The sequence below is a fragment of the Bombus pascuorum genome, chromosome 9 (assembly GCF_905332965.1).
Source record: "Bombus pascuorum chromosome 9, iyBomPasc1.1, whole genome shotgun sequence".
NCBI classification, from domain to species: Eukaryota; Metazoa; Arthropoda; class Insecta; order Hymenoptera; family Apidae; genus Bombus; species Bombus pascuorum.
Window position 1 is genome coordinate 9,465,349 of NC_083496.1, and position 26,286 is coordinate 9,491,634.

Consider the following 26,286-nt stretch of genomic DNA (forward strand, 5'->3'; position numbering starts at 1 on the left):
CAGCCGACAGTCATTCGTACTTTCACCGCTGCTCGTGGGTGTAGTTTTGCAAACTTATCTGCCGCGTGTACGTAATTATCCCTTTTGTTTTGCATATCCTGCTGTTTTACACGGACGTTAAAAACACAGAAAGCCTTCTTTTTCTTTATACCAGGTGTTATTACGCTGGAAAGAAAGAATAGGCTCGTCGAATCTAATTAAAACGGGACACATTTATGCTTCCTACAGCTATACGACATTAAAACAGCACAAGTGACAATTTTACGTTTCATCGTTTACATCTAACCGCTGTAACATTCATTCGTAGCCATCTGCGTCATCTTAAAATTGTCAAGGATAAATGGCGATCACCAAATTGCTGTCTCATGAAGTAAGGACGCAAAATAGTTTTATAACGGCATAATATAATAATAAAGAGCGGTCGTAATAATTTACGTTGCCAGGTACCAGGCATGACTCGACAATTTTTTTGCAAGCATATATATATATGTGTGTCTTTGTGTATTCCCCTTAATATCTAAATAGTATATCAAGATATCAAGTATCTTATCGTACGAACGATAACGTTTCAGGGGAATCGTTCAGAAATCGTTTTTTAAGAAAGTTCATTACCTACGAGAAACATTCTTCTTTCGCTGTTGCGAGATGCACTTTGCACAGACCTGTACTCTCAAAATTCATCTGTAGCGAACTAAATAGAGGAGAAGCCTTTCGAATAACCGAGGTCGCGTGACTAAGCATCTCAAATATGGATGCGATATCTGTTCGCAAACCTCGCCAAGTGATAATAAAGCACATGCGGTCGCGCACGTAACTATTAATAGCGGTGGTTTCCGACTTGATTTTGGGTGACGCTACAAAGTTTTTGTTCTTAATGCTATGTTTACATCAAAGGAAACTTATTACATAGTTTTCCTGAGATCTCGCTACGATGATCGATATCTCAATCCGTAGGCGATACGTTTTTTTCAAAGATGAACGCATGAAATGCTAGTATACGGGAGACGATGAGTACGCGCGATGACTGAATGAAAAATAATTTGAAACGATAGTTTAACGTACGGAGAGGAAATGGCACACGTTTGGCAAAAGTTGCAAAACACTTCATCGACGTTCAAGTGTTAATTAATCACGATGCAAGCGCAAATTTATGCGTGCAAATAGAAGCGTGACTGTAAGACAGAGAAGCAAAAGACGACACACCTGTGTAAGACACGTGACACGTGACAAGCTCGAAAAGCAAATAGCCAACGCTTGTTATCGTAAATATCGAGCTGAATTCAATAGCTGTATGCTAGTTAACCGAGTATGTCATGTGGAATGTATAAAGAAAACAATATTACGAAATTAGAACGACAGCGCTTCACAACGTTTTATAGCAGTTTGTCCTCCAGCCGATAACCATTCGCGATATCAACATAATAACGTCGAATCGACGACCTACCGTTGACGACGATATTTGTAATTTAAAATAAAAAGCAGGAAGAGAGAGAGAGAGAAATAGGCATGAAGAAATGACCAGAACGTTATCACATGTAACTGCACAATAAATCGTACGATGTAGCATAAACAGATACACTCTCGAAGGATCATTTAAATCAAGCTGTATCTTCTCGTTAAGAATCACTGAAATTGTTCATTACGCCGGAGTTATTAATTTTATAGTAATTACGATTATTTCAAATAATAAATGATTTTTTAACAAGCACGTATGATGAATCATGAAAGTATTTGATGAATGCGTTATCGCAGAAAAATATTTATGACCATATTACATAAAAAAAACTTTTTTAATGCTGCAATAACACATGGCTATTACGCTTATGTTAGTAAGGTTGATCTAAGGCGGAAATTAGAAGTTAGTTTTAATAAAGCAAAATAGAACTGGTTTTAATAAAACAAAATACTACAAAATTTCACTTCAAAATTAGTGCGTTTAATGCAAGACGATTAGGAGCTGTTATTTGTACTTTAAATATGTTATATTTAAATTATATTTAATTCAAAATAATATTTAAATAAAAGCGACTCTTTCATAAGGTACACAATGGTATTTTTGCAACGATTGTAATTAGTAGAAAAGGTGTTTTCACTATACACAAGGAAGCTTATTAATGTAAAATGGATAATTTATTGATCAAATATTTTGATGGCTCCTGTGAAATATGTTTGCAATAACTATCTTCTAATTTCCATGTACACTTTCTAATTCTTTTTTCAAACTTCACCGATATAAACACGATACCTCGCATTTCATTGCGACGCTAATGGAATTTTAAAATATCCCGCAAAACACATACTGAAACGAACTTTTATGGATATATTAAGCGTTCAAATTTGCGAAATACAAAATACAAAGATTTCATATAATAATGAATATTTATAACGAAAGGAACACTTCTAAACAAAGAGACAAAGATATTAAGCTTTCCAAACATATAACAGAAATCGTAGTGTAAAAACGTACATATTTTTGATTGCGACAAAATGTTTTGCACGTAGATAATTTCATAGTAATTTTTCTTTGATAGAATTTTAAGACGTTTAACTCAATGTTGAAAAACACTTGTAATAGCAATAATACGGTATAATTACTAGAAATGTATTCCTCTGTCCATGTGTCGTCGATCCAATTGCCGATCGAATAAACGATATGTATAAAGTTGCACTTTGGTTATCAACTGGAACGCGTAAAATCACGATTAAAGATAAGATTTTAGTCAGCGATGATATAGTAAATACCGATTGATACTGTTAGTATCGCCATAAAACTCTTAATCATATTTCCATTCTAAAATTGTATTAGTGATTTTAAATAAATTAATCGAACAATTATGATTCAAATACTCTATTAATATATATATATATATATATATATATAATTATATTATTATTATATATTATTATATATTATTGTATATTATTATTATATCATATATTATTATATATATAATATATCATAAAGGATAAAGAAAAAACGAAAACGAGAAGAAAAGGAAATTTGCAAGGTAAATGTTAGTATCTCGAACGTTATTATATTATATAATAGAATAACCTAACTACAGTGCAATTTTTTATTTAATCATAAAAAGAGATCATGTAAGTAAAACGTGAGATATCTATATAGCAAGTAGAGTACTTTGTTCTTTTGATGAAGTTAACTAATTTCGTGGAATTATAATAATTGTACAAATGAATTCAATAAAGTATTACATTTTTTTTTTAATTTATACTTTACAATTTGTCCAGCTGAACATTCGATAAATATTTCTAGCTTATAGTTTTAAATGAACATTAAAATTTATCAATCGAACATCAGGTATTTTTAACAATTGTATTTTTCATTAAGATCTATCTTAATACTGGATCAGTAACTAGGCAATACTTAACTATTCAATATAAAAATAGATACGTATATACATATATACGTATTTATGCTATTCAAGTTTCTGTGATGTAAGTCCATGATTAGAATCATGTTTGCTTTTGTTCACAATTGTCTAGTTCACATATATTATCTAATGAAGATTATAAATATTAAATTTCATTACCTTTGTGCGATATCTTATTAATGAAATTAACGATAAAATAAAACAAAATCAAGATATTTTTAACGAGAGCAAGATTAAAGCGTTCAAGAAAAATATGCTTTCTGATTGTCTTGCAAGCACAGTATAAAATTATAAAGTATTTTAAAATTAAAGTAATTAAAAAGTATACAATTATTTTCGACACGTGATTTTTAAAGATTTTTCACTATTTATCGAAATTCACGATGAAGATAATAAAAAAATTAACAGCGTTCAATTTTAATATAAAAGTCAATTGCTTTGAAATCAGTTGTTTGTTATATAAAAGCCATTTACATTACAGTTAGCTGAAATCGTTAAACATAGATAATATAGTCACGTTTTTTTTTTTTTTTTTATTTTATTTTGGTTATTTTACAATTTGTCCTTGCGGACATTTGGTAAAGTGTTTATATAGTCAAGTGTAGTAGTATTAAAAAATGTTAACGAAGAATTTATTCTCTATCAAATGATCGGAAAAATTAAGTTTCTCCTTCGTGATTAAATAATCCAAAATAATTCTTTTCGTTATTTATAAATGACCTATAAATTGCCTGAAAAAAATTATCCTAAAGTATAATCCTTCATTGCAAAAAAAATCACTAATGCATAAATATACTAATTTTTATTATTCATTCATGTTGAGTATATAAAAATATCTCTACGTCGTTTTCTATTAAATTTAATAATAGATTTAGTAGAAGAATATTTAACTATACATCTGTTGCAGACTGATATAAATTATTACAAACAAGTTAATTTTATATTTGTAATACTTGATATATACTTCTTGATACATATAATTTCTAACTTGGCATAAATTTGACAACCGCTGCATAAATGAGTTGTTCTGAGTAAACAAAGATCTCTGAGAATTGGGACTGGAATGATGTCACGCGAGACATTATAGTTTCATATTCTACAATTAAGATCTTCTTTACCAATTCATGACAAACGTCTTTCAACAAAGATCTTGACATCTCAAATATTTTTTAATAGTTCTTGACACACTTTTTACCAAATTCCATATATACTATATTATTTTACTGAGTTTCAATCTTCTTTTCTTATAATTACTCAAAATATGTATCCACGTAAAAGTTCCAAAAAAGAAAATAATTCCAACAAATTAATGTTCTATTGAGATCGAAAGATGATTATTTCAATTATAATTATAATTAAGTTACTATTAATATTACTATTATTAATATCTACAATTGTTAATGCGTAGTATATATAAGCACAAATTAGAAGTTATTTCGATGTTACAAATCGATCAATGTACGTTAATAAGAATAATATCGTATTAATGAGGCTATGAAACTGAACAATTCTCTTGAATTGCAATCTCCCGTAAGTTGTAGCAATAGCAGCAACGACAAACAGATTGCACACTCCACAGACCTTCTATTTTAAGATTTATTACTTCAATAAATACAAAAACTATTTAGCACGTAAATTCTTTTCGCTGTAGAAAACACAGTTCCATGAAAATTAAAGAATGCGAATTATGAGCATGTAATACTATATAGTTGTTTATTTATTTACAATGTTAAATTGCTATGTATTACTGAGATTTCATTCTATTTTGAGCAACTGGTTGTTACAGAAGATAAAAATAAATTTTACTGAATCATGTAACGGAACTGTGACTTTGTTTGATAATCAATTTGCGTGATTACAAATTTAACATTTGCATACAGTGCGCGTCATTTATAGATATTAATATTCTAGAGTATTTTAATCAGATAATTAATCAAAGATAAATGTAATGTATAATATGGCTTTTCTGGAGTAATCAGAAGATTATTATACAGAAAGAAAATATTTACAATTTGCTAAGCTTGATTCTTATCTATTTTTTTTTTTTTTTTTTTTGAATCATAATTCCTGTTGAAACAAAATTTCTTCCATTATTAGTAGTAGAAATACATTTTTTTCGATGCTTTTATAAAGAAATTCTGAAGCAATAAAATCTAAGACCAGCTTTGGCAAGATCATTATCAGATACACTTATCAATTAGATAATTACTATATTAACAAAATACAATTGCTTATATTTATATTTATATCTTCATTGTTTAAATGCTCTAAACAAGCCATATTTATTAAAACAATTCGAACAGTCCAATAACCCAATAAACCGAAACTCGTCCTAATTGCTTCAAGCGTCAAAGCAAATTGAATTTTATTAAACTGCCCCAATTGTTTCTCTATCATGCTCAAAGTATCTCGCTCAAGCGATCATATATCGTTTTATAATAAAAGAAGTACTAGAAATAGCAGATAAACGATATCTTTATTCTATCTGTGGGGTAAGTATCTGGCTACGAAACGAATCACCGGTGAGGCGAGTGAATCAATTTCGTTCTATTATTACGATCGGCTGACGAGATGCAATGGCAAAAGAAGGGAATGAGTCACTTGCCGGCTTGTGACACACATATGCGAATACAGCCGCGTTCCCGTATGCACATGTGGCAATAGCCAGGCGTACGTGTCCGCGAAACTCGTTCGAGTCCTAGCTTTAAGCCATGGATAGTAGAAGAGGATTGTCGTGCTCTACCGCGACAGTAATCGCTCTATCCCCTTCTTCTTCCGTTACTCATCGTTCTGGCGAATCATGCAAATCACGTTTCGAGTAAACATTCGTACATATACCGTATACGTACAATGCATTAATACGTCTACAATACCGTTTCTGTTTGCATTTTCGCCCGAACGCTTACATAACGCGCGTCATAATTATCCTTAATGGATGGCTGAATGTGTGCGATAATATGAATATTTTCGACTCGTTTCCATATTTTTCTTTCTTCGAAATAAATGCGTTTTGCTATATACTATTCAAAAATATCTTTACATATAGTATTACGTACACAGTATGTATCCGAATATCTGTTTATTCTTGACAGGATGTATTTCAATTTACATATTACCGATATAAATGAGATCGCGGTATTTTTATTTCTTGTAATTGTTGTAGCTACGTTTAATAGAATTCTACGATAATACGCTAATACGAAGTGATAAAATTGCTGTAACCATTGCACCTCGTAGAAGAACTAGTTTGTCACTTCTTCTCAAACTTTTTATCTTTAGATTCTTTAACTTGTAAGTGAACGATCAGCATACATAATAGATTCTCATGGCCTCACCATTAAATCACCTTAAGCGATAAGACCTATTCCAGAGAGTCATGAAATATGTAAACAGAAAGATTTCAACGGGATATATCATTTGTTTATTTTAAACATGACCATATGTCTCGTATATCCTTTTCAATGGTACTATCACGTATCACGTGTAGTGTTTCACGAAAATATCTCAACTCGTGTATATGTAGGAACTTTTCTCCGCATATTATGTATATTATTATAAAAGATGTTGTATAATATATCGAGCGTATATATATTAGCACTATACAAGAAGTTGCTGATTCATGAACATATGAATATTTATTACTATCGTATCAGTATCATTATCTTTGTTACTAAATCAAGTCAATTAATACGGTTTTATTAGTTTATGTATAAACGATTTCACATTCAGTTATTAAGGCTTATTTTACTTATGAAACTAATAAGAAAAAATAAATAACCTTGTTACTTTTGTCTTGAAATATTTGCTACGCTTTCGTTGCATTTTAATAAATTTATGCAATAAATAATTTGGAAACGATTCGAAAGAGTTTTGATTAAATGTGAGTATTCGTTAAAAGCATATGAATTTAAGAGATTTAAACAATTATATGTATTATAGATAATTAATATTCAGCGATGTGATTTATTGTCATGAACTGTTTTTTGGGAAGTTTGTAAATTAATAATTTTGTTGATTTTTCCTTTAGTTACTAATTCTCTATTATATGTTTTATAATAAGGTATCTATTCCCAGCTTTTATGTAAACTTTTCTAAGAATGTTTTACAGCAAATCTCAACACTGAACACACTTTTCTACATCTGGTCCGATGAAGAATTGGAAGTTTACAACACTATTGCATTTACGTTCTTTGCGCACTTCAAAAAGGTAGGCAAATGGTTTCGAAGTTTATTTTACTACTATTCAAGGACGCAAAGAACACGTGAGTCAACTGTGTGCCATTTGGGTATAAGAATGGTTACTTCGTTGTTACAAAGAACAATTGATTTGAAAAGAATACATCTATTAAAAACCCTATACGAGTTTTTGTATTTATTATCGTTTATGTACTTGTTGCCGTTTATAATAATTATTTCTAATTTTCATTTCTAATTATTACGAATCTTAATCCCTTCTCTTCCTTCGTAATATTTCATACATCTTTAACAATTAATTACAGGCTAATTTACATGAATCAGTGTTTGCAATAGATAATCAAAAAAATATCAAAGCTTTGACAATTACAAGTATTTCTTTATTTAATCCAATTTAGATAAATTTGATCCAGTTTATATAGTTACGCATAGGCAATATTGTACTCTAATATTTCATTAATTAACTAAATTAATTAAATATTAATGCTTCATGTTTCTTTCAAAAAATCATTCGAGAAATGCGTTTCTATTGTAGATAATTAATAAAAAGTAATTTCTTTCGAAAGTTAAACAAGAATTCGATTCTTAAATGGATTAACAGATAGTTATAGAAAACAGGTTACGTAATAGAAATTAATAGATTTTTTGTTTCCATATCAATGTACATAGATATATATTACTATTTTTAGAACAAACGTGTTTTCTCTTTTTTCATCCACTTCAACTTTCTTTTTGAATCATTTATACCTTTTCTAATGATCTTATCTTCAAACGTCTTTTCTAATGCGTAATCTCACTGAAATGCGTAATTTTCCTGATCGAAATATATTAGAATTCTTGGCTTCGCCAGTATTCAGTTCATCGCTTATTATGCTAAAAACTGTTCGCATTAAAGAAATAGGATGTACGTTTTTACCAACTGCAAACTGAAAAAACAAACGATTCTAACGCTGTGATAAATAGATAAATAAATAAAGCAATAATCTCTTAAACACTGTGGTATCCGAATATTATTTAATAAGAATCATTGTATCTTAATATTTCGTTCAATAAACCGTACATAAACGAATGTTTGAAAACCACAATAGATACATAATTGTACGTTCTGAAAACTAGCTCTACAGCTGCTACTATGGTACATCTGCTATACTTTTTCTCTTTGACACATTCCTTTGTCTTATTCATTGTCATTGATACATATGCGCCGCGTTTAGCGCTTTTATCTTGCTGTACGGATTAACGTGTATGCATCTTTATGATGAATTGCATGATCCGAGACAAGCAGATTCATAACAGAAATATGATCGCGGTTTTGCTGTATCAATGACGTCAATTTCCAAGATACTCTTGATTTTGTTACAATGTAATTAGCAGACTACCGATATTTATACATTTATGAGAAATTCGAAGATATAAAATTGTACAGGCTATATATGATATGCGAAAGACACTCAAAGTGTTCAAAACAAAGTATGTACTTGTTATATTAGTTAGAAAGTAAAGCTTTTCACTGAAATTGTATTTCTTTAATTACGTCTTAGTAATGCAACTAAAATTTAAAAGATGTTTAAGATTTGATGATTTAACATAAATGTAAGATTTAACAAGTTAAAATAAAATAGAATGTAGATTTTACACTAGATATTTTGTAGCATTGAAAAAGAGAAAAATTCTTCTTTAGACACCAGCCTTCAGAGGTTTAAAATAAGATATCTATTTTTAATGTTTCGCGTTGTGTAATGAAATTTTAAATAATAGTAAATATTGATCTAATAAATATTAATATATAATATTAAAATACTAAAATGATCAATGAATTTCGTTATTTTATTGTACAAGTAAATAAATAAAATAATTTTTTATTTTACTTTCTAATTGAATTTTCATAATTTACTGCTTATATAATAAGCGTAGTGCATGAACCATATATATTACTACCTTTAATTATTTTATTTATGCATATAAGTCTAACTGTCTTTACAGTAAAGATAAAAATAAAAGAGCATATATAGTTATACATTGTTAGTGATTAAAAATGAAAAGAGAACATCCATCCAAAACATAAATAAGAGTTTAGCAAGGAATTCTTTCACCGATGGAATTGTAAAAAATTATTTTACACAAATAATTCATAATGGCTCATGAAAAGTTATGAATTTTAATATTATTAAAATACGTTTAAAAAAACTATTTTTATTTTATTTTCTTTATTATTTTATTTATTCTGATAATCAATTTGTAACATTATTAATGTTAAAAATCATTATACATTTGTTTGTTTTCTCAAGTACGTAGATAGTCTTTCTTTGAAATGATGTGAAAAAGGCAAAATTCTACTAGAAAGGTACTGCGATCTTATCTATTATGTTGTGATATTATCTTTAAGTCTGTATATTTGTAAACGTTAAAGTACAGCATTTCTGCAAATGTTCACTAAGAAGTAACATTGTTACATGAAATTGTTATATAAGAATCAAAGTTCGACTTATATTCCTAAATATAAATAAAAATATAATGATTTGATAATTTAATGGTAATGATTTAACTAACAATAAATTTGCACAATCATCACAGCAAACTAGAAAGGTAGCATTCATTAAATAATTATTTTTATGATACCATATAAAAATTACGAAAATAAGATCAATAGAAGTTTGAACAAATTAAAATAAACAAAGTAAAATAGCAGCTATTTAGTGATAATATACAATTTTTATTTATTATTTAAAGTTTTATTAGGTGACAAAAAAATATTATCAACCGGTACTGAGAGTGTACTATATATGTAAATATCGATATTTCTAGAAATGCTTTTCTTTATCTTTTAATGTATATGTAATATTTTATGTATGTTTCGTTTTAAATAATTTGTTTTATTATAATATAGACATAGTAATCAAGTTGATAGAAATTGTTAAATAAGATAGAAATTATTCTAGAATGTGCGCAATGCTAATATTATATAAAGGATATATTTTGAAATTTGAATGAAAGAAATGATTTGGTATATAAACATTTATAATTATAATGCTATAATCATTTGCGGCTATTGTAAACTCAACATTCTCTGAAGATATCTATATAAAAGTTAATCGACAGGAAATTGCAACCACATTGTATACAAAGAAAATTTGACCTTGAATATTATTGATCTTTTATCTAAAACGACTCTAGCAGGTGTTTTCGTATGATTCCTAAATGTAAATAACTGATTTCTAGATAGATATTTCCCTTCAACCGACTTAAAAGATTCCACAATAAATAATATACTTTTTATCTTTGCTGTAGTAATAAGTAACACAATTTTGGTACTAGAATATCATCAAGTATGTAAATACTTAACATACATTGTAAAATAACTCAGGAAATAAAGAAGCAAATACTACTAAAGTACAACTTTGAAATAATTTTATGAAAACCAAAGATGTTTACTGACAATTATCAACAACACCATACAAATATTAACATCATTTTAAATTTCCAAAATTATTGTAAAGTATCGTATCATTTATTTTAGGAAAATTATGTTACCTTTGATTAAGAAACTGTTTACGTTTAATTTTTCATTCATAAATTAGTCTTCTAATATATTTCTAATAAAAATATAGAATTTTCAACAAATTATTATTTTAATAATTTATTATTTGTATTTGAAGTGAATATGTGTAAATCTTAGAAAGGTATAGGTTCGTTAATGCCTTACTACGATGATGAGGAAGCTAAATGCAGTGTGGATAGCGCATGCGCGCTGCTTCAAAACTCGATAGTTTATTCCCGAGAATCGGTTTCCTTTAAGTTGGCTGCTCTGTCAGCTCTTTGTTCTTACTAGCAACAGTCGAATACTGTCAGCATTTCTACTCTTCCGGATGGGTGGTCTCATTCGTCTTTCGGCAGTTTAGAAGGAAAACGATCTGTTATATTGATCTGTACGACGTACGACTCCCTTAATTGCAAGCTTAATTGAAATTTTCGCTTCTATTCTTCTATCAACAATCAAAACGTAAGTATCGTTAAACTAGGCTAGCTTTGTTCATGGTTAATAGTGATTAGCCATGTTTGCCGGTAATCACATTTTCTTTTACTGATATGGGCGTATTATATTTACTACACGCTAGAAAACAAGATATTTAATTAGTATTGATTGTCATTTATATGTGCTTAAATAAAACAGATGAAGTAGAGATGAAGTGAAGTAGAGACCAATATTATAATTAGTGTATAATTAATAGTTTTACAAATATATGTTTTGCATTTCAACGCATACAAATAAAGCCATAGTACAAAGGGAGATCATTAAGTCAAAGAAAAAAAGACGGTCTGTTCTGTTTTCTAACATTTTTTTGGGGTTCTGTGTACATGGTTGGTGTTTATATTGCGAGAGATGTAGCTTACAGTTTGTATCAATCTTTAATTTTCACGAATTACTAATTTAAATTGATGCCCTCGTAAACTGGTTGTAACAGAAAGTATTTTGAAATGTTTTCGAAATAAAAGTAAATAGTATAATAAATATCAATTGTAATTTTCTAAATATATATATATGAACTATATTATTTAGAATATTTTTATTAAATTTTGTTTATAATATTTTCAACGTGTTTTATTTCAAATCGGAATATTATCTTTTAATTATTGTCTTTTAAATTAGATTATTGTTGTTTATTGCGTAGACTTTTTTTTATTCTTATTGTAAAATAAAAATAAAATTTGTTATAGGATACAATGGAGTATGAATGGTCTGAAGAATCTCAAACTTCTGTAAGTATTGAGTTTCAATACTGGAACAGTTTATGATAATAAAAATGATTGTTGTTATTTTTTATATTAGTATGACAGTAATGGACGTAGTTATGGAAAAGGACGAGGCTTTATATCACATAACAATAATTGTAATACTTGGGATTCTAAAGGCTCAGAAAATGTCAAGAATGGGCAATCTAATACTGACCAACTTTGGCAATCTAATACTGACCAACTTTGGCAATCTGATACTGATGATTACAAATTAACCAGTAATGTAGAAAACGACGGAGAAGGAGGAGGAAAAGGTGGAGAAGAAGGAGAAAAAGGCGGAGAAGAAGGAGGAAAAGGTGGAGAAGGAGGCAGAGGTAGAGGCAGAGGCAGAGGGAAAGGCAGAGGCAAAGGAGAAGGAGGAAAGGCAGGAAGGGGAGTTGGTCGAGGAAGAGGTGGATTTAAAAATAGGGATGGAAATGATAATAATGATTACAGAAGAAATAATTATGAAGATGATGCTGATGCTGGTAATCAGAATGACCAAGATGGTAAACCAAAAAAAATATTTCCTATACAAGGCAATTCTGGTACAGAAGTGCCACAGAAACCTAGAGAACGGTACATTCCACCAGACTTACCCAGTGATGAAAAAACCTTATTCAAAAGTGGTGTTGAAATGGGTATAAATTTTGATAAGTATGACTTTATTGGTGTTAAAGTAACTGGAGAGGATCCACCTCTGCCAATAGAATCTTTTGAAAATATTGGCCTTAGATCCATTGTTTTACAAAATATAAAAAAGTCTGGATACACAAAACCTACTCCAATACAGAAGAATGCCCTTCCAATTATAATGAGTGGTCGAGATTTAATGGCTTGTGCACAAACAGGTTCAGGAAAAACTGCTGCATTTGCAATTCCCATTATACATTTGTTATTACAAAGAAGTGCTCCTCTAGGGTTATCCTCGTCATACTGTGAACCACAAGCTGTTATCATAGCACCTACTCGAGAACTTACTATACAAATATGGCAGGAGATTGTTAAGTTTTCATACAGTTCATTTTTAAAGACTTCAGTTGCATATGGTGGAACATCTGTTATTCACCAAGGGGGAAAGCTTTCTGCAGGTTGTCATGTACTTGTAGCAACACCTGGAAGGTTATTAGATTTTGTAGAAAGAAAAAGAATTAAGTTTTCTTCCGTACAGTTTCTTGTATTGGATGAAGCTGATCGTATGTTAGACATGGGGTTTTTACCTAATATTGAAAAGATTGTAGATCATGAGACAATGCCCACAATTAAGAGGCAAACATTAATGTTTTCTGCCACCTTTCCTGATGAAGTACAGCATTTGGCAAAAAGATTTCTAAACAATTATTTGTTCGTCGCAGTTGGTACCATAGGTGGAGCTTGTGCAGATGTGGAACAAAATTTTTACGAAGTTGCCAGGGGTAAGAAGAAAGACTTACTTAAAGAAATTTTACAAAGAGAATACGATGCTGGTACATTACGAGGTACTTTGGTGTTTGTTGAAATGAAGAAGAAGGCAGACTTTATTGCAGTTTTCTTGTCTGAGAGTAATTTTCCTACTACCAGTATTCATGGCGACAGATTACAGAGACAAAGAGAAGAAGCATTAGCTGATTTTAAAAGTGGGAAGATGTTTGTTTTGGTAGCTACAGCTGTTGCTGCTAGAGGTTTAGACATAAAGAATATATCACATGTTATAAACTATGATTTACCAAAGGGAATCGATGAATATGTTCATCGAATTGGAAGAACCGGTCGTGTAGGAAACCGAGGAAGAGCGACTTCCTTTTTCGAACCAGACGATGATGCACCACTACGTGACGATCTTATTAAAATATTGAAACAAGCAGAACAACCTGTTCCAAATTGGTTGTACGGTGGAAGTGCGAACAGAAGCTATATGCCAGGAAGAGGCACAAGCAGATATGGAGGTGCAGACATTAGAGAGGTGTGTAACTTTTAATTATGTCTCCATTATCATACTATAATTGTATATGTAATTTATATTTTATATGATAAATATGCAGTAGTATTTAAAAAATGAATAATAATGTATATTTCTTTTTGTGCAGTATATAGATGGATATGCCGAAAGAGTGTATATGTCACCTACACCAATGAGGCCAGAAATAACAGACGAGCCACAAGAGGACTGGTAGAAAAGTTTGTCTTTTTTTTTTTTGTTTACATACTTTTTGGTATTATTGCTAGGAACAAGGTAGTATACTTTGTTTCTTTATTCCGTAAGTCAGAGGTACAAAGAATTTTCTATTCATTAATTCTTAACATGTTTAATATATTATTCGTTAAAGAAGATTAACAAGTAATTGTAAGTTTGTCTTTTATCTAACTAAATCGCAACTGATGTTTGACTGAAACGAACTAGACTGGATTATGTACCTCTTTAGAATTATAAGTTATGTATAAGATAATATGTTACTTTTCGTTAATGCAATATGATACTCGATGTTCAAAGTGTATTCTTAGACACAGTTTAATACACTGTATTGATCGTACAAATATTAGTTTCTAAGAACAAATAATAACTTCATGATAATCACCTAGAAACAATAGTTTATTTTTATGAAATGTTACTCTCAAAATATTATATTAAGTGTTTTGTACGTTTCTTTTTATAATAAAGAATGCAGTGATAGTTATTTTGAATATGTTTGTAGTCGTTTTTTCCAAAAATATATTTACTACGTAAATTTCGGTTTCAAATTAACATGTATTTTTACGATATATGTATATGGGATCTTGACTTTATATAGAAAACATTAAAAATTATTATTATTATTATTATTGGAAAAAAATTTTCATATTAGTTCGCGTAAATACGTATATAGCATATAAATGTATATGTCTTTATATAAAAAGAGATATTTTTTCGAGATATTAAAAGAGATTTTTTTATACAAATTATTTTATTTACATTTTATAAAATTTTATAAATTAAAAAAATATTTTATACATATATCAGGTTTTAGAAATAATTAAACTTTTATATTAGCTTATGGCATTATAGAGGATGAAAATTCAATCAGTAGTGAATGAGTTAAGAAATCAATATAAATGATTACGTACGTATATAATTCATTAGTAATTTAAAAAATAAATTTTGTACATACCATCATTCATCGCCATATCCATCAGATGTAAATCCTCGTCATTAAGGAGAGATGAAAGAAAACCATCGGTGGTTTGATTGATCGAATCGGAAGTTGGTGTATGGTAGTACATCATATCCGCCGGCTCGGATTTATAAGCTGCTCCACTTTCTGCGCCCATCGGTTCGCTACTGTTTGTTAAATTCATTGACGTTGCTACGGCCGAACCCAGATTTGATGACCCACCTGTGGCAATTAGTATTTTAGTTCCAAAAGATTAGGTATTTATTAACATTTGTTTTTCTATCCTCCCCTTTTTTTTATTATATTGATAGCATTAACAATATAATAATACTATCAGTTTATTCTAACACTTGTACTACATATATGAATATTATTTTAGACATTTTCTAAAAACTTTAATACTTCTAATAATATACTATAACATTTAGGAAAATGTCCAGTATCATTTAGATAACGTTTGTTTAAAATTATACGTAAAGATTGATCAAATAAAAATGTGAGAATTAGGTCTTTTATAAAAATGATGCATTTTATCTTACAATATTTCAGGAAATCTACTAATGAATCATTTTTAATACAAATGTTTGCATTTATATCGATTTGGCTCCCTTTAACTGAAAAATAAGATTTTGTAAAAGACGAAATATTATCTCATTTCTTCAAGATCAAAAAGTTATCGTATAGAAAAATATAATACAAGTGGTTACTTCACCTAATAAGTCGACGTATGACCATAATTTGTCGTATTTATTTCGTTTGATAATTATAGATTTGTAAATACTTTTGCATATATTTTAAAATACATTTATTTAATTTTTTTAAACATATAAATTAAGTTATGTATAAAGTGACCTATTTTTGCTATACTTAAAAGCCATTTAGAAATTATATAAATATATAAATATATACACACATTGTATATGTACATTTTATAGAGAAGAGACACGAGGAATTTGATTTAATTTATACAACTTTTTATATTAAACTTTTATATTAACTTTTATACTAAATTTTTGTGTAATGAAAGTAAAATGTTTGATGTAGATCACTCACCCACATTGTGATACGGGCTCGTCGCATTAAGATCACCCACCGGTGGGGCCAAAGTAGCATTGTGAAGCAATACATTACGTTGTGCTTCATAATGACTGTGGCTTATACCGTGCCCTGGGTATCCAGGATGTGCCGGATGTGCAAAGTGATCTGGTGCACCAGGTAGCGATAAAAGAGATGCTAGATCTTGCCACCGTTGTTCCATGCTCATTGCACGCATGAATGGCATGCGACCCTGAAGCATACAAATTACAAATTAGCATATTTTCCACCTTCATATATTTTAACATTAATAATTGTATCAAACGTTAAAAATACTATATATATATATACACATTATAACATTTTATTTTTCTATTCGAAAGGAATTTACTACTCTTCAAAAAATTGTACACGCTAAAAAGAAAAACAGATACAATTTTCGAAAAGGATTTTCTATTTTCAAACAATGCAACGCGAACCACCCATGTTTACTGCAATAATAGAAAGAATAGATCGAGTATAAACCAGATGCGCTACTCGAAAATAATACCAAAAATACAAATCTTGAAATGTTTGACCTCCGAAGATTCCTAGGCATTGAGATATCGCGACTGATTTATGTCTTCAAGGTGTTTCCACCTCGTTGAAATTGCAAATGTCTGGACTTGGTTGAAGCATGTGAGACTGGATGGGAAATGACCTGAAGAAGTTATATTGACCATCTTGAGGACGGGGGATGGAAACACGGTTTTAAAAGGACTCGTAGGCTTTTATATACTCTATTTGTTTCACGCGAATGCCAGTTAGAAAAAGAAGCAGTAAAAGGAACATCAAATTTTACTTTTTTTCCAAATATCTTACATGTTTCGAATATTTCCTTCGTTACTTCAGGATTTAAATTTTCCAGTAAAATATAGCTTCTCATAAATCAAATGCTCTATTTAATCTTTATTACGATATAGAAGCAATCAAAGATGTTGAAAACAATTGTTGTAATAACAACAGGCATACGGGAACACATTTTATTTCAATAATTACATTTATATGAAATAAAATCTATATATCGTAAGAATTACGCTCTCTTTATATCGTGTTGTCATTGATTCATGTATCAATCCACTGTCACGTCTACAAAATTCCGCGGCTATCGAACCTGTCAAATCTCAAATCGGTGGATGTTCGGATTCTAGCAAGATAGAAACCCTGCTGATCGCGTAGGTGTTGGCCACACGTAAGGTCGGGCAAGATATTAATGACTTTGGTATACCACGTGTCAAATGTATCTTTCCGGCTGTGTAAGAACGCACACCGATCATGATCAAATGTCAAACCATGCGTCAAGTATGGAAATTACGAATAAGAAAAATTTTTATTCAAAGAATGATATTTCGATACGATAAAGAGAACAATTTCGTAGTCCATACGATCATAATCCAATAAATGAATTGCCCGTGTAATGAACAAATTATACAATGAAATATCTTCAAATTTAATAATTTTGATATCTCTTTAAAGAGATGATTAGGTGTTTAAGCACACAAACTTTAAAGTAAGCGACCTTACATTTGTATAGTATGTATATAATATAGAAGAATATTATACACTGTATGAAGAATTCAAATGAAGTAAATTGTATTTTCTGTTTCTTCAGTAAACATTATCACACAGAGATAAAAAGACATATGTAAGCTAGTTGCTTACAAAATGACCTAATCTCCACTGAACGAGAGTTAATTTATTTCCCTTATCCAAGCTGATACCATCGAGCGTATGTAGAAACACGATATTTCTCGTATCAAAAATATATTCAATGAACACGTTAATACGTTTTCTCTTTTACGTTTCGTCGAAAGAATCTATGAGTTATTAACACCGCTATCTTCCCTCTAACAACACACGTAATATTAATACAAGACTTGCTCTTAGCTCCATAAATCTCAAGTAACACAGCGAGTGTTAAAATGGTACAGGAACGCGTAGTAAAACGTCGGCGAGAAGTTCGCCAGGGCAACGGAACGGCATGGCAGGAACAGCAGGAAAGAGCTTGGCGCGGCGAGTTGCGCGTAAGTACAGTAGTGGCCAGTGGCGCTTAATGCACGTTGGTATTGTCGCTAATGCATCGGGCCGCAAGAAGAAGATGAATAGGGAAGCTGGCGTAGCGCGGATCCGGCGCGATTGTTGTTCGGCCGCATCAATCAGTCGCCGGTGCAATCTGTCGAGCGCGACGCCTTTAAGGTGATTCTCGCTTGTCAGCGCATCTGTCGGCTGTAGGCCGCGAAATGTAGGACGAGACGTTTGTTCCGCGACGATTTGTCCTGTACGGAGGCGCGCGGGTTTTCTAATGGCCGCAGCTTTACGCTCGTTCTGTTTCGATGCAACGCTCATGATTGAGCCGCTACGGGGAGAGAGAATGAAAAAAAAAAAAAAAAAAAAGAGAACCTTCTACACGCGTTTATACCGTTTCCAAGAACGCCGCTGAGAATTTGACACGCGCACACCAGTGGCCAGTTCACCGTGCTTAAACAATTTCTCATGGTCTTTCTGGCACTCGGTTTTCGGAGATCGGTGCTATTTCTATCGCCGCGCGGTTGTTGCACCTTCAGGAAATCATTTTATCATCTATTTCATGCGTTTACCGTAACGTTCGGTTACGGTTCTGATTTTTGGATCACCGCTCTTCCGTTGCAACAGAAATAAAAATTTGCCCGTTCTTCGGTTACTGTTTCGGGCATTTATGTTTGGGGGGGGCAAATGAGAATGTGTTCGCCGAGCTGTAAGAATATCGATTATCGGCAATCTCTTTGTAACATTTTGCTGCGGATATTTCAATGTTTATATTCGTTTCAAATATCCTATTACTAATATCATACTTCTTTACACTTTACTGGAAATATCAAAATATCTAAGATTTTTGTGTCCTTTCCTTCTTTTATTGTATATCGAATACATTACGCGAAAACTTAGCCCAAACAGTTTGTACGTTACGTTACTTCTTTGCACTCTAGTCTAGAGAATAAATTACCTAGACGGTAAATGGAGACATTAGAATTTCCAAACACTATTGTTACTTAACTGTAACTTTCGAACTGTGGATCCTTGAACGTTTCAAAAATTTCACGACATCGAGCTAAATTTTTGAATATACATATGCGAATGCCAAATATGATCTTCGAATATTGTATGCGTTTCTCCACTAGACTACTGCTGCTCATGATTTATGTATCAACATAATACACATATACTATACTATATATATTCGCGTAAGTACCATACGTGTACATACGCATATCTAGAAGCGAGGTGCACGATCTTGCTTCGCGTATAGGAGATTCCGTCACAAGCCATATGAATCTGCGAGACTGTGAGGAAAGAGATCTGCGAGCGAACAGATGTTTGAAACGCGCTGTCGAGGACTCGCTAGTTTCTTCCGAGCTCTCTCTTCCTCCTTCCTTCGTCTTCTTAAATCTGTTTTCTATTCCTCTCTCTTTTTCCTCTCTTTTTCATAAATTTCTATCTTTACGCTTTTAATCCTTTCTGCGAACTAATTGAATAAGAAAATGATCGTATTTATTTGCAAAATGTATAATCTTGCACACTCGAAAATATAACACGTTTGTACGCCAGTAACTTAACCATTTTTCAAGATATTCGGGACAACAATATTTCAATAACTCGATACACGTAACGAATATTTTAATAATAAAGATATTTCAATTTATCAATTGAAAGCTGAAGCCCTTTTTTTCGAAGTTGCTCGTTAAAGTTGTATAATGTTTTTTCTTTTTTATTATCAATGTTATCGAAAATTTCGTTTACGTAGGCGAAAGAGAATCGATTTTGATTTATTCTTAACTTCCCTTCATAATCTCACGTACTTCTGTGCATTGCTGTTAATGCAATTGATTCAAATTGAAAGGCACGACAGCGATCAAGCAGGTATTTGATACCTGCCAGCATCGTTTACTCTAACGTCCGCGTCCCTTCGATCCTTGATCGCTTACCTACTTTTTTACCGTGCCACATCGTTCATGTTTTCGTACGTGACTGCCAGTAAAGTTCGTTTCTGTCACGAAAGTTGTGAATCAAAATATTGAGGGATAACGATTCAATCCCTCGCACTTTACAGCCTATAAAAAAATATTTTGTCTCTCATATTCGTCGTTTCGTCTTACTTATTCAAAATTGTTTACGTTCGTTACGTACGGACGCGTTAAATTCGTTTGTTATCGATTTACTAAAAATCAGTCTTATATACAAGATTTATTACATAAAATTCGATAATATTCTAATTCTATATGGTTAACAGAGCATTGCATTGTTTTAAAATAAATACATAATATCCGTATCTTTTACTTTTATTTTTGCGTTTTGAATTCAGTATTGTAATTCACTAAGTATAATTAATAAAATTAACCGGAGCATTGAATCTCCTTCGAATAAGTACTCTTTTTATTCACACGATATTCTACGTTTCCACGTTCCTTCTCAATTTGATATTCTGTTTCAACGTAGTTAACGCAATCAATCACAGCACGGCTGTCTTTTTTGGTTTTAAATTTGTTTCTACGTTTTGAAACTCGACTTGTAAAATAACGTAATTTTTATCAACAAAAAAAAAAGCTTATAATTTTGATATATTGAGAAATTACGAGGACGATAAAAAACAGAGAAGAGAATAACACTGTAAAATTGCTTCCTTTTGATCTGAAATCCTAAATTGCTGTACGTTTATTCGGAGGATAATTCGAGGATCGAAATTGTATTAATTATATTCGCATTTCTACGACTATCAAGCATGGAATTATCTTTACTCTTTAGACTTACGGAGGAGCTTGATGATTGCACAAAGAGGTAAATTCGTTTCACACATCTTAGATAGCTCATACCGCGACGCATTATGTATTTCACAGTGCATAAGTCCAGCAGCTGTTTGGAATCTCTGACGAACGGAACGGACTGTGACGCCCCGTCGCGTTTCTTGGTTCTTGGTGAAAATTGCTTGATCGTTGTACAAGAGTATATAGACTCACGTACCTTGAAAACGCGCTAAAAACTGGACTTTCCTTATAAAATGATCAGATGGTCGCGTCTCATGCGAAAGACGTGGAAATAATTTTCTCGTAATGGATTTGTCGCGAGCGAATTTTTCGTGTTGGAACAAAAAGATTGACAATTTTCTACTAACTCTTTGTCAAATGCACGTGGCAAAAACTACGTGTTAAAAGTACGCTCGATACAAGGAGCTTTTAGAAGATCAAAAATCATCGATAATCAACGAGACGAAAAATTGAAAGGAAGAGAACAATCTTACGAGACTGGAATCTTCGTAATGTTTAGTAAGTGTACATCGTGTGAATAAGCATAAAAAAAGTCGAAATTGTTCGGTACGTTTTATAGCCTATCTGATATGGTTAAAGCGAAAAGTTGACTTTGTAAGAAATTCAGATGAAAAGATAATGTGCAATATGACGAGTATACTCGTAAAAATGGTAAACACGTGGAAACGAAGACACTTGGTTTCGTCATATCGAAACTACCATAACGTTTCTCGAATATGTCGTTTACAGTTTACAAAAACTTGTACCATTTATCGTCAAATTGAATATAATTTAAATAAATGAAGTGTAATTTAAGTGGGAAAACGTTTGCTTGTGCTGTATGACAAAAAAGCGGAGAAAAAAGAATCGAAACGTAATGTATGAAACATATGTAGATTTTTATCCCGGTTTGATGAAAAAGTTGTGCAGTGTTTCATACAGATATTTGACTTTATCGCCGAACGTGCTAATCACATCATCATGTTTTTTCGATTAATCATGAAAAAAAAAACCACTTACTAAATTATCTATTTCATAAATTTGTCCACGTTAAAGGAACATCGAATTGTTATTAATTGTAAGAGAAAACGTATACTATGACATTGTCAGATGGGCTGCTGATATCTAAAAGGTATTTTTTTATTACTAAAAACTTCTTTAACATTCAATGTCAAATTGGTCAGACTATCTATAATAGATCGACTTTATCGAAAATCTATTTGAGTTCTAGAAAGGATGTTATCACGTTCTATATGTACTTTAATTTTTTTTAACGTTACTTTAAAAAGCTTGTGTAAACAGATTAAACGATAAAGATATCTATAACTAGTCTGAGGTAGCCTGAACATTCTTTATATCTAATGTATTTATTCCATTTATTAATATAAATAATTTAAATTTCAAAGTAAGTAAAAATCACTGTCCCACCCAGTATCAACAATTTTATCGCTCGTTAAAGAGTAACCGAAAAATATGTAGCACATGGAACGAAAGCAAAGTGAACGATAGTTAACCGAATACAATAATCTCGACGCCAAGTATACTATCGACAAAATACAAGTAATTAAAGATACGCAGAGAAAGCATGCGCATTACTTATGGTCGGCGGTATACTCTCATGGCTAATGGGCCAAGATATTAATTATGATTCATTCAGATAGTCATCAGATTAATGCACACTGGCATGGGTTACCGCGGCAGGCTCGCGCCAAGTCCTTCAAGTATCGCCACAAGTGCATCCTAATGCCTCGGTCGGTCTCCCTCTTTCCTTCAGCTTCTCATTTCCATATTACATACCTCGTTTCTCTTATTAATTTCGTCTTACGACTCTGCTCGCTCGCGATCCAACATACTCGCCACTATCTTTCAGACCGTAGCTCTCGGATCGCCCTCTCTCACGATCTCGGTTCTTTTCTGTTCCTTTATCTTGCTTCATCTCCATCTCGATCTCCATCTCGATTCTCCGTCTCTATTTCTACTTCAAGACGCGCTTTCTTTCCTCTCTCCAATCGTAACTCGATGTTGCGTGTAAATATTATGGAAAGTCCAAGGATACTTGGAGGGTTCTTCTTCGCCGTTCAAGGTTCTAAGCAAATATCCAAGTGGCATAGTAAATAAAGCGCTACCGCTCCTCTCGGTCTGGCAAATCCTTGTAGAAAGATATGCAACACCAAGTCCGTCGATCACGGTCAAAGGTCGGCCTGAACTTTTATAATTCCACGATGACCGGTGTCTAAGTGCTTGTCTAACTTTGTGTCATTGCGAAACGTTGAGAGGAACCGGCGTATCAAACGATGGATGAGTTTTATTATCTGTTTGGTGTTTCGTTAGGCGATTCCATTTGTTTATATTGACGGAAATTAGCAGAATATGGTAATTCGTCGTCGTTTTTTTTTTTTTTTTTACCAGAGTTGTCTCGTGTGAGTCAAGCCTTCGGTAGAAACTTTTTGTTCCCATACGTTTTCACTTCGTTTATATGCATAAACGACGTTATTCTTCTAAGTATAAATACATGCTTGTTCTTGTCTTAATCTTTACATGTTTTATGTCATATCCTTCAGGTGTATAAAACAACAGTAAATGAATATTCAAAGAAATAGTAGCATAGGGCGGTAAAGATGTATTTAAATGCGTACTTTTTTTAAAGAAGTTTTTAAGTTTCCATCGATTGTAAAATGTAACTTTTCCAAAATGGGAACATTCAATTTTCTGTACATCTCTTTCTCTGAAAAGGATCTTACATTTGAATCGATCCGAAAATGTACTGTTTTTAAGATAAGAAAAGGATTTGCTGTTTGTATTATATTCGCTGTGAATTATTTATAGAAAAGTGAAAGCACATATCTTTGGGTATTTGCCAGTATATAAATTATTATCTTTTGAATTTACACGAAGATATTTAAATTGTTTTGCACTTGTATTTTCCAACTACTTCCATCAGCGCCGGAGGGCTGCGGCTGTAATTACTATTGCATTCTGATGCGCTCAGGTTCGTTCTCTCGTTACTTGCGCGGATCTCTTAAAGTTGCTTTTTGTAATTCCTGCTCGTTACCCACGTATAGAGCATCGTTGGCTTCTCTCGCTTTATTTTTAATCATACGATATTATTTCCGAACTTATTTGGAATACACCTAAAGCCATTTTATGCTATTCCGCGTAGCTTGGGTATTTCATTGTTCTTGTTTTGTCATTAGGTCGATCAAAAAGTTCTATGGTTTTTGCTGCTGAAGGAAATCGGAGAAATTAAAATCATCTTAATCTCTAGAAATATTCGATTATCTCGTGTTATTTGATAGTTCGAAAATTTCGAGTATCAAATGCAAAATACACGTTATAATGATTTTTTTTTACGATCAATTGGAAGTTTATAAAATAATCACTACTCCATTTTAGAAACGCAAGTGTGAAGCGTGTGCTGCAATCTTACGAAGATTTATTGTGTTGGAACAGAAGAAATTGTTGATGATATTGGTCTAGAGATAGTTAAGGTACAGAAATGGTATTGGTAGCTTGCAGAGGATAAATGGCGACGAGTCGTAAAGACCTCTCACCTAATTAGCACTAAAATCCTTTTTGGAAATCCCTTTTTCTGTCAAAACTGTGGACGTTTAAGGTTTTTCGCCTTTTACTGCCGAAGATCGAAATATTTTCACTGTGATGCCACCAAGTACCTGCCTCAATCCTTCACGGTCGATACCTGCGAATCTCACGAAGGGTTCGTCCTCTGGTTAAGTTTCTACACGGAGAAAACTTATGGAAGCTGAAGGGCTGCTTAACGGTGTTACCATTTTCGAATTCTTATATTTCAATTTTGCTTTTGTTTTAGCAAATAAACAGGATAGGTAACGTCTCCAGTAAATGTAAGACGTAAAACTGTAACAAAATCAGATTCTATGCAAGAGAAGAAGAATCACGTATGCAATAAGATTGAAACATGAAATTACAAAATTTCATCATTTCAGTGAAAAGAAATTTCATTGAACACTACAGAAATGGATGAAGCGATATAAATAGCAACTTGCTAGAATCATAATACAAGTTTTTACATAGTCCTTATATAATGATGTAAACTGAAAACACAGAATTTGCATGTATCTTTTCCTGGATAGTAAACTGATGAAATTAATCGTGAAATAAACGAGGTCAAAGATTTTATCGATACTACTATGAATTAATATATTGACATAAAAGAAACCACGCAATTTATTACCATTTGTAATTTAAAATATACGGAAAACTACTAATAATGTATCGATTTCCTTATGTATAGAATAATTAGATGATAAAATTAGTGGAAAGTAGTTCGATTTATGTTAAATGTTTCCGATTGTTTTTGATAATCCAGCAGTATACTACATCATAGTTGCTTCGTACGATATCAAAGGTGGTGCGACTCGTTCAAGGTTATCGCGGAAGAATATGAGCGAAGAATAAAAATCCGACGATACGTAAGAATATAACGTGGTAGCGAGTATAATGGGACGTATTATGTATATGCGTCGTCTGTATCTTGGTGTATGGTAACAAGTAGCAATTACAGGTGAGTGAGGTCAGTGTTAATACGACAGTCGCGTGAGAGAAGAGTTCCAAAAATGATATGGTTCGCGAGCGGCGACACCGTGTCTTCTTGCGTAATCTCTCTGTACAATACGCACAGTACAACCTTCTCTTAGGCAAAGGTCCCGGCAGTGGGCATATATGTATTAATTTAGCTTGCTCATTACGTATTGAGAGTTCTGCGGACGCTCAACGCTGGATATTACATGTCCGTGGCCATCGTAATCACCGCTTTATACACTTCCACACCAGAGGCAAGGTCGCGAGATCCAACTCCTATGCGTGTGACTATATTACGAATACGAATTTCTTACCAATGTCCACCTAACATACGTCTGCTTTTTATCTTTTTTATTTTTAGCAAAAGTCAATTTAGATCGTGGTGTCACG

The 26,286-nt window shown here is 31.8% G+C and overlaps 2 protein-coding genes and 1 long non-coding RNA gene across 8 annotated transcripts in view; 1 reads left to right on the top strand and 2 right to left on the bottom strand.

Moving 5' to 3' along the window:
* The window catches only part of LOC132910659 (segmentation protein cap'n'collar), a 116,328-nt gene that overhangs the window by 9,946 nt on the left and 80,096 nt on the right, over positions 1-26,286 (bottom strand). For all 5 annotated transcript variants that reach the window (XM_060966489.1, XM_060966488.1, XM_060966490.1 and 2 more), the window contains exons 6-7: positions 16,541-16,775; positions 15,485-15,709 (exon numbers count right to left, since the gene is read on the bottom strand). In XM_060966489.1, the coding sequence (XP_060822472.1) occupies positions 15,485-15,709; positions 16,541-16,775 (460 nt within the window). The remainder of the gene's footprint in view (positions 1-15,484; positions 15,710-16,540; positions 16,776-26,286) is intronic.
* On the top strand, positions 11,383-14,331 carry LOC132910663 (ATP-dependent RNA helicase vasa). 2 transcript variants are annotated; one of them, XM_060966503.1, is made up of 3 exons: positions 11,383-11,586; positions 12,303-12,344; positions 12,415-14,331. In XM_060966503.1, the coding sequence occupies exons 2-3, from the start codon at positions 12,309-12,311 to the stop codon at positions 14,314-14,316; spliced, it is 1,938 nt and encodes a 645-aa protein (XP_060822486.1). In that variant the 5' UTR covers positions 11,383-11,586; positions 12,303-12,308; the 3' UTR covers positions 14,317-14,331. The 2 variants fall into 2 exon arrangements, with proteins under 2 accessions (XP_060822486.1, XP_060822487.1); XM_060966504.1 differs by lacking the exon at positions 11,383-11,586 and adding an exon at positions 11,672-11,901.
* LOC132910704 (uncharacterized) lies at positions 14,518-14,998 on the bottom strand. Its single transcript, XR_009658830.1, has 2 exons — positions 14,733-14,998; positions 14,518-14,699 (listed from the first exon to the last, which is right to left on the bottom strand). It is a non-coding gene; the product is annotated as an uncharacterized LOC132910704 (long non-coding RNA).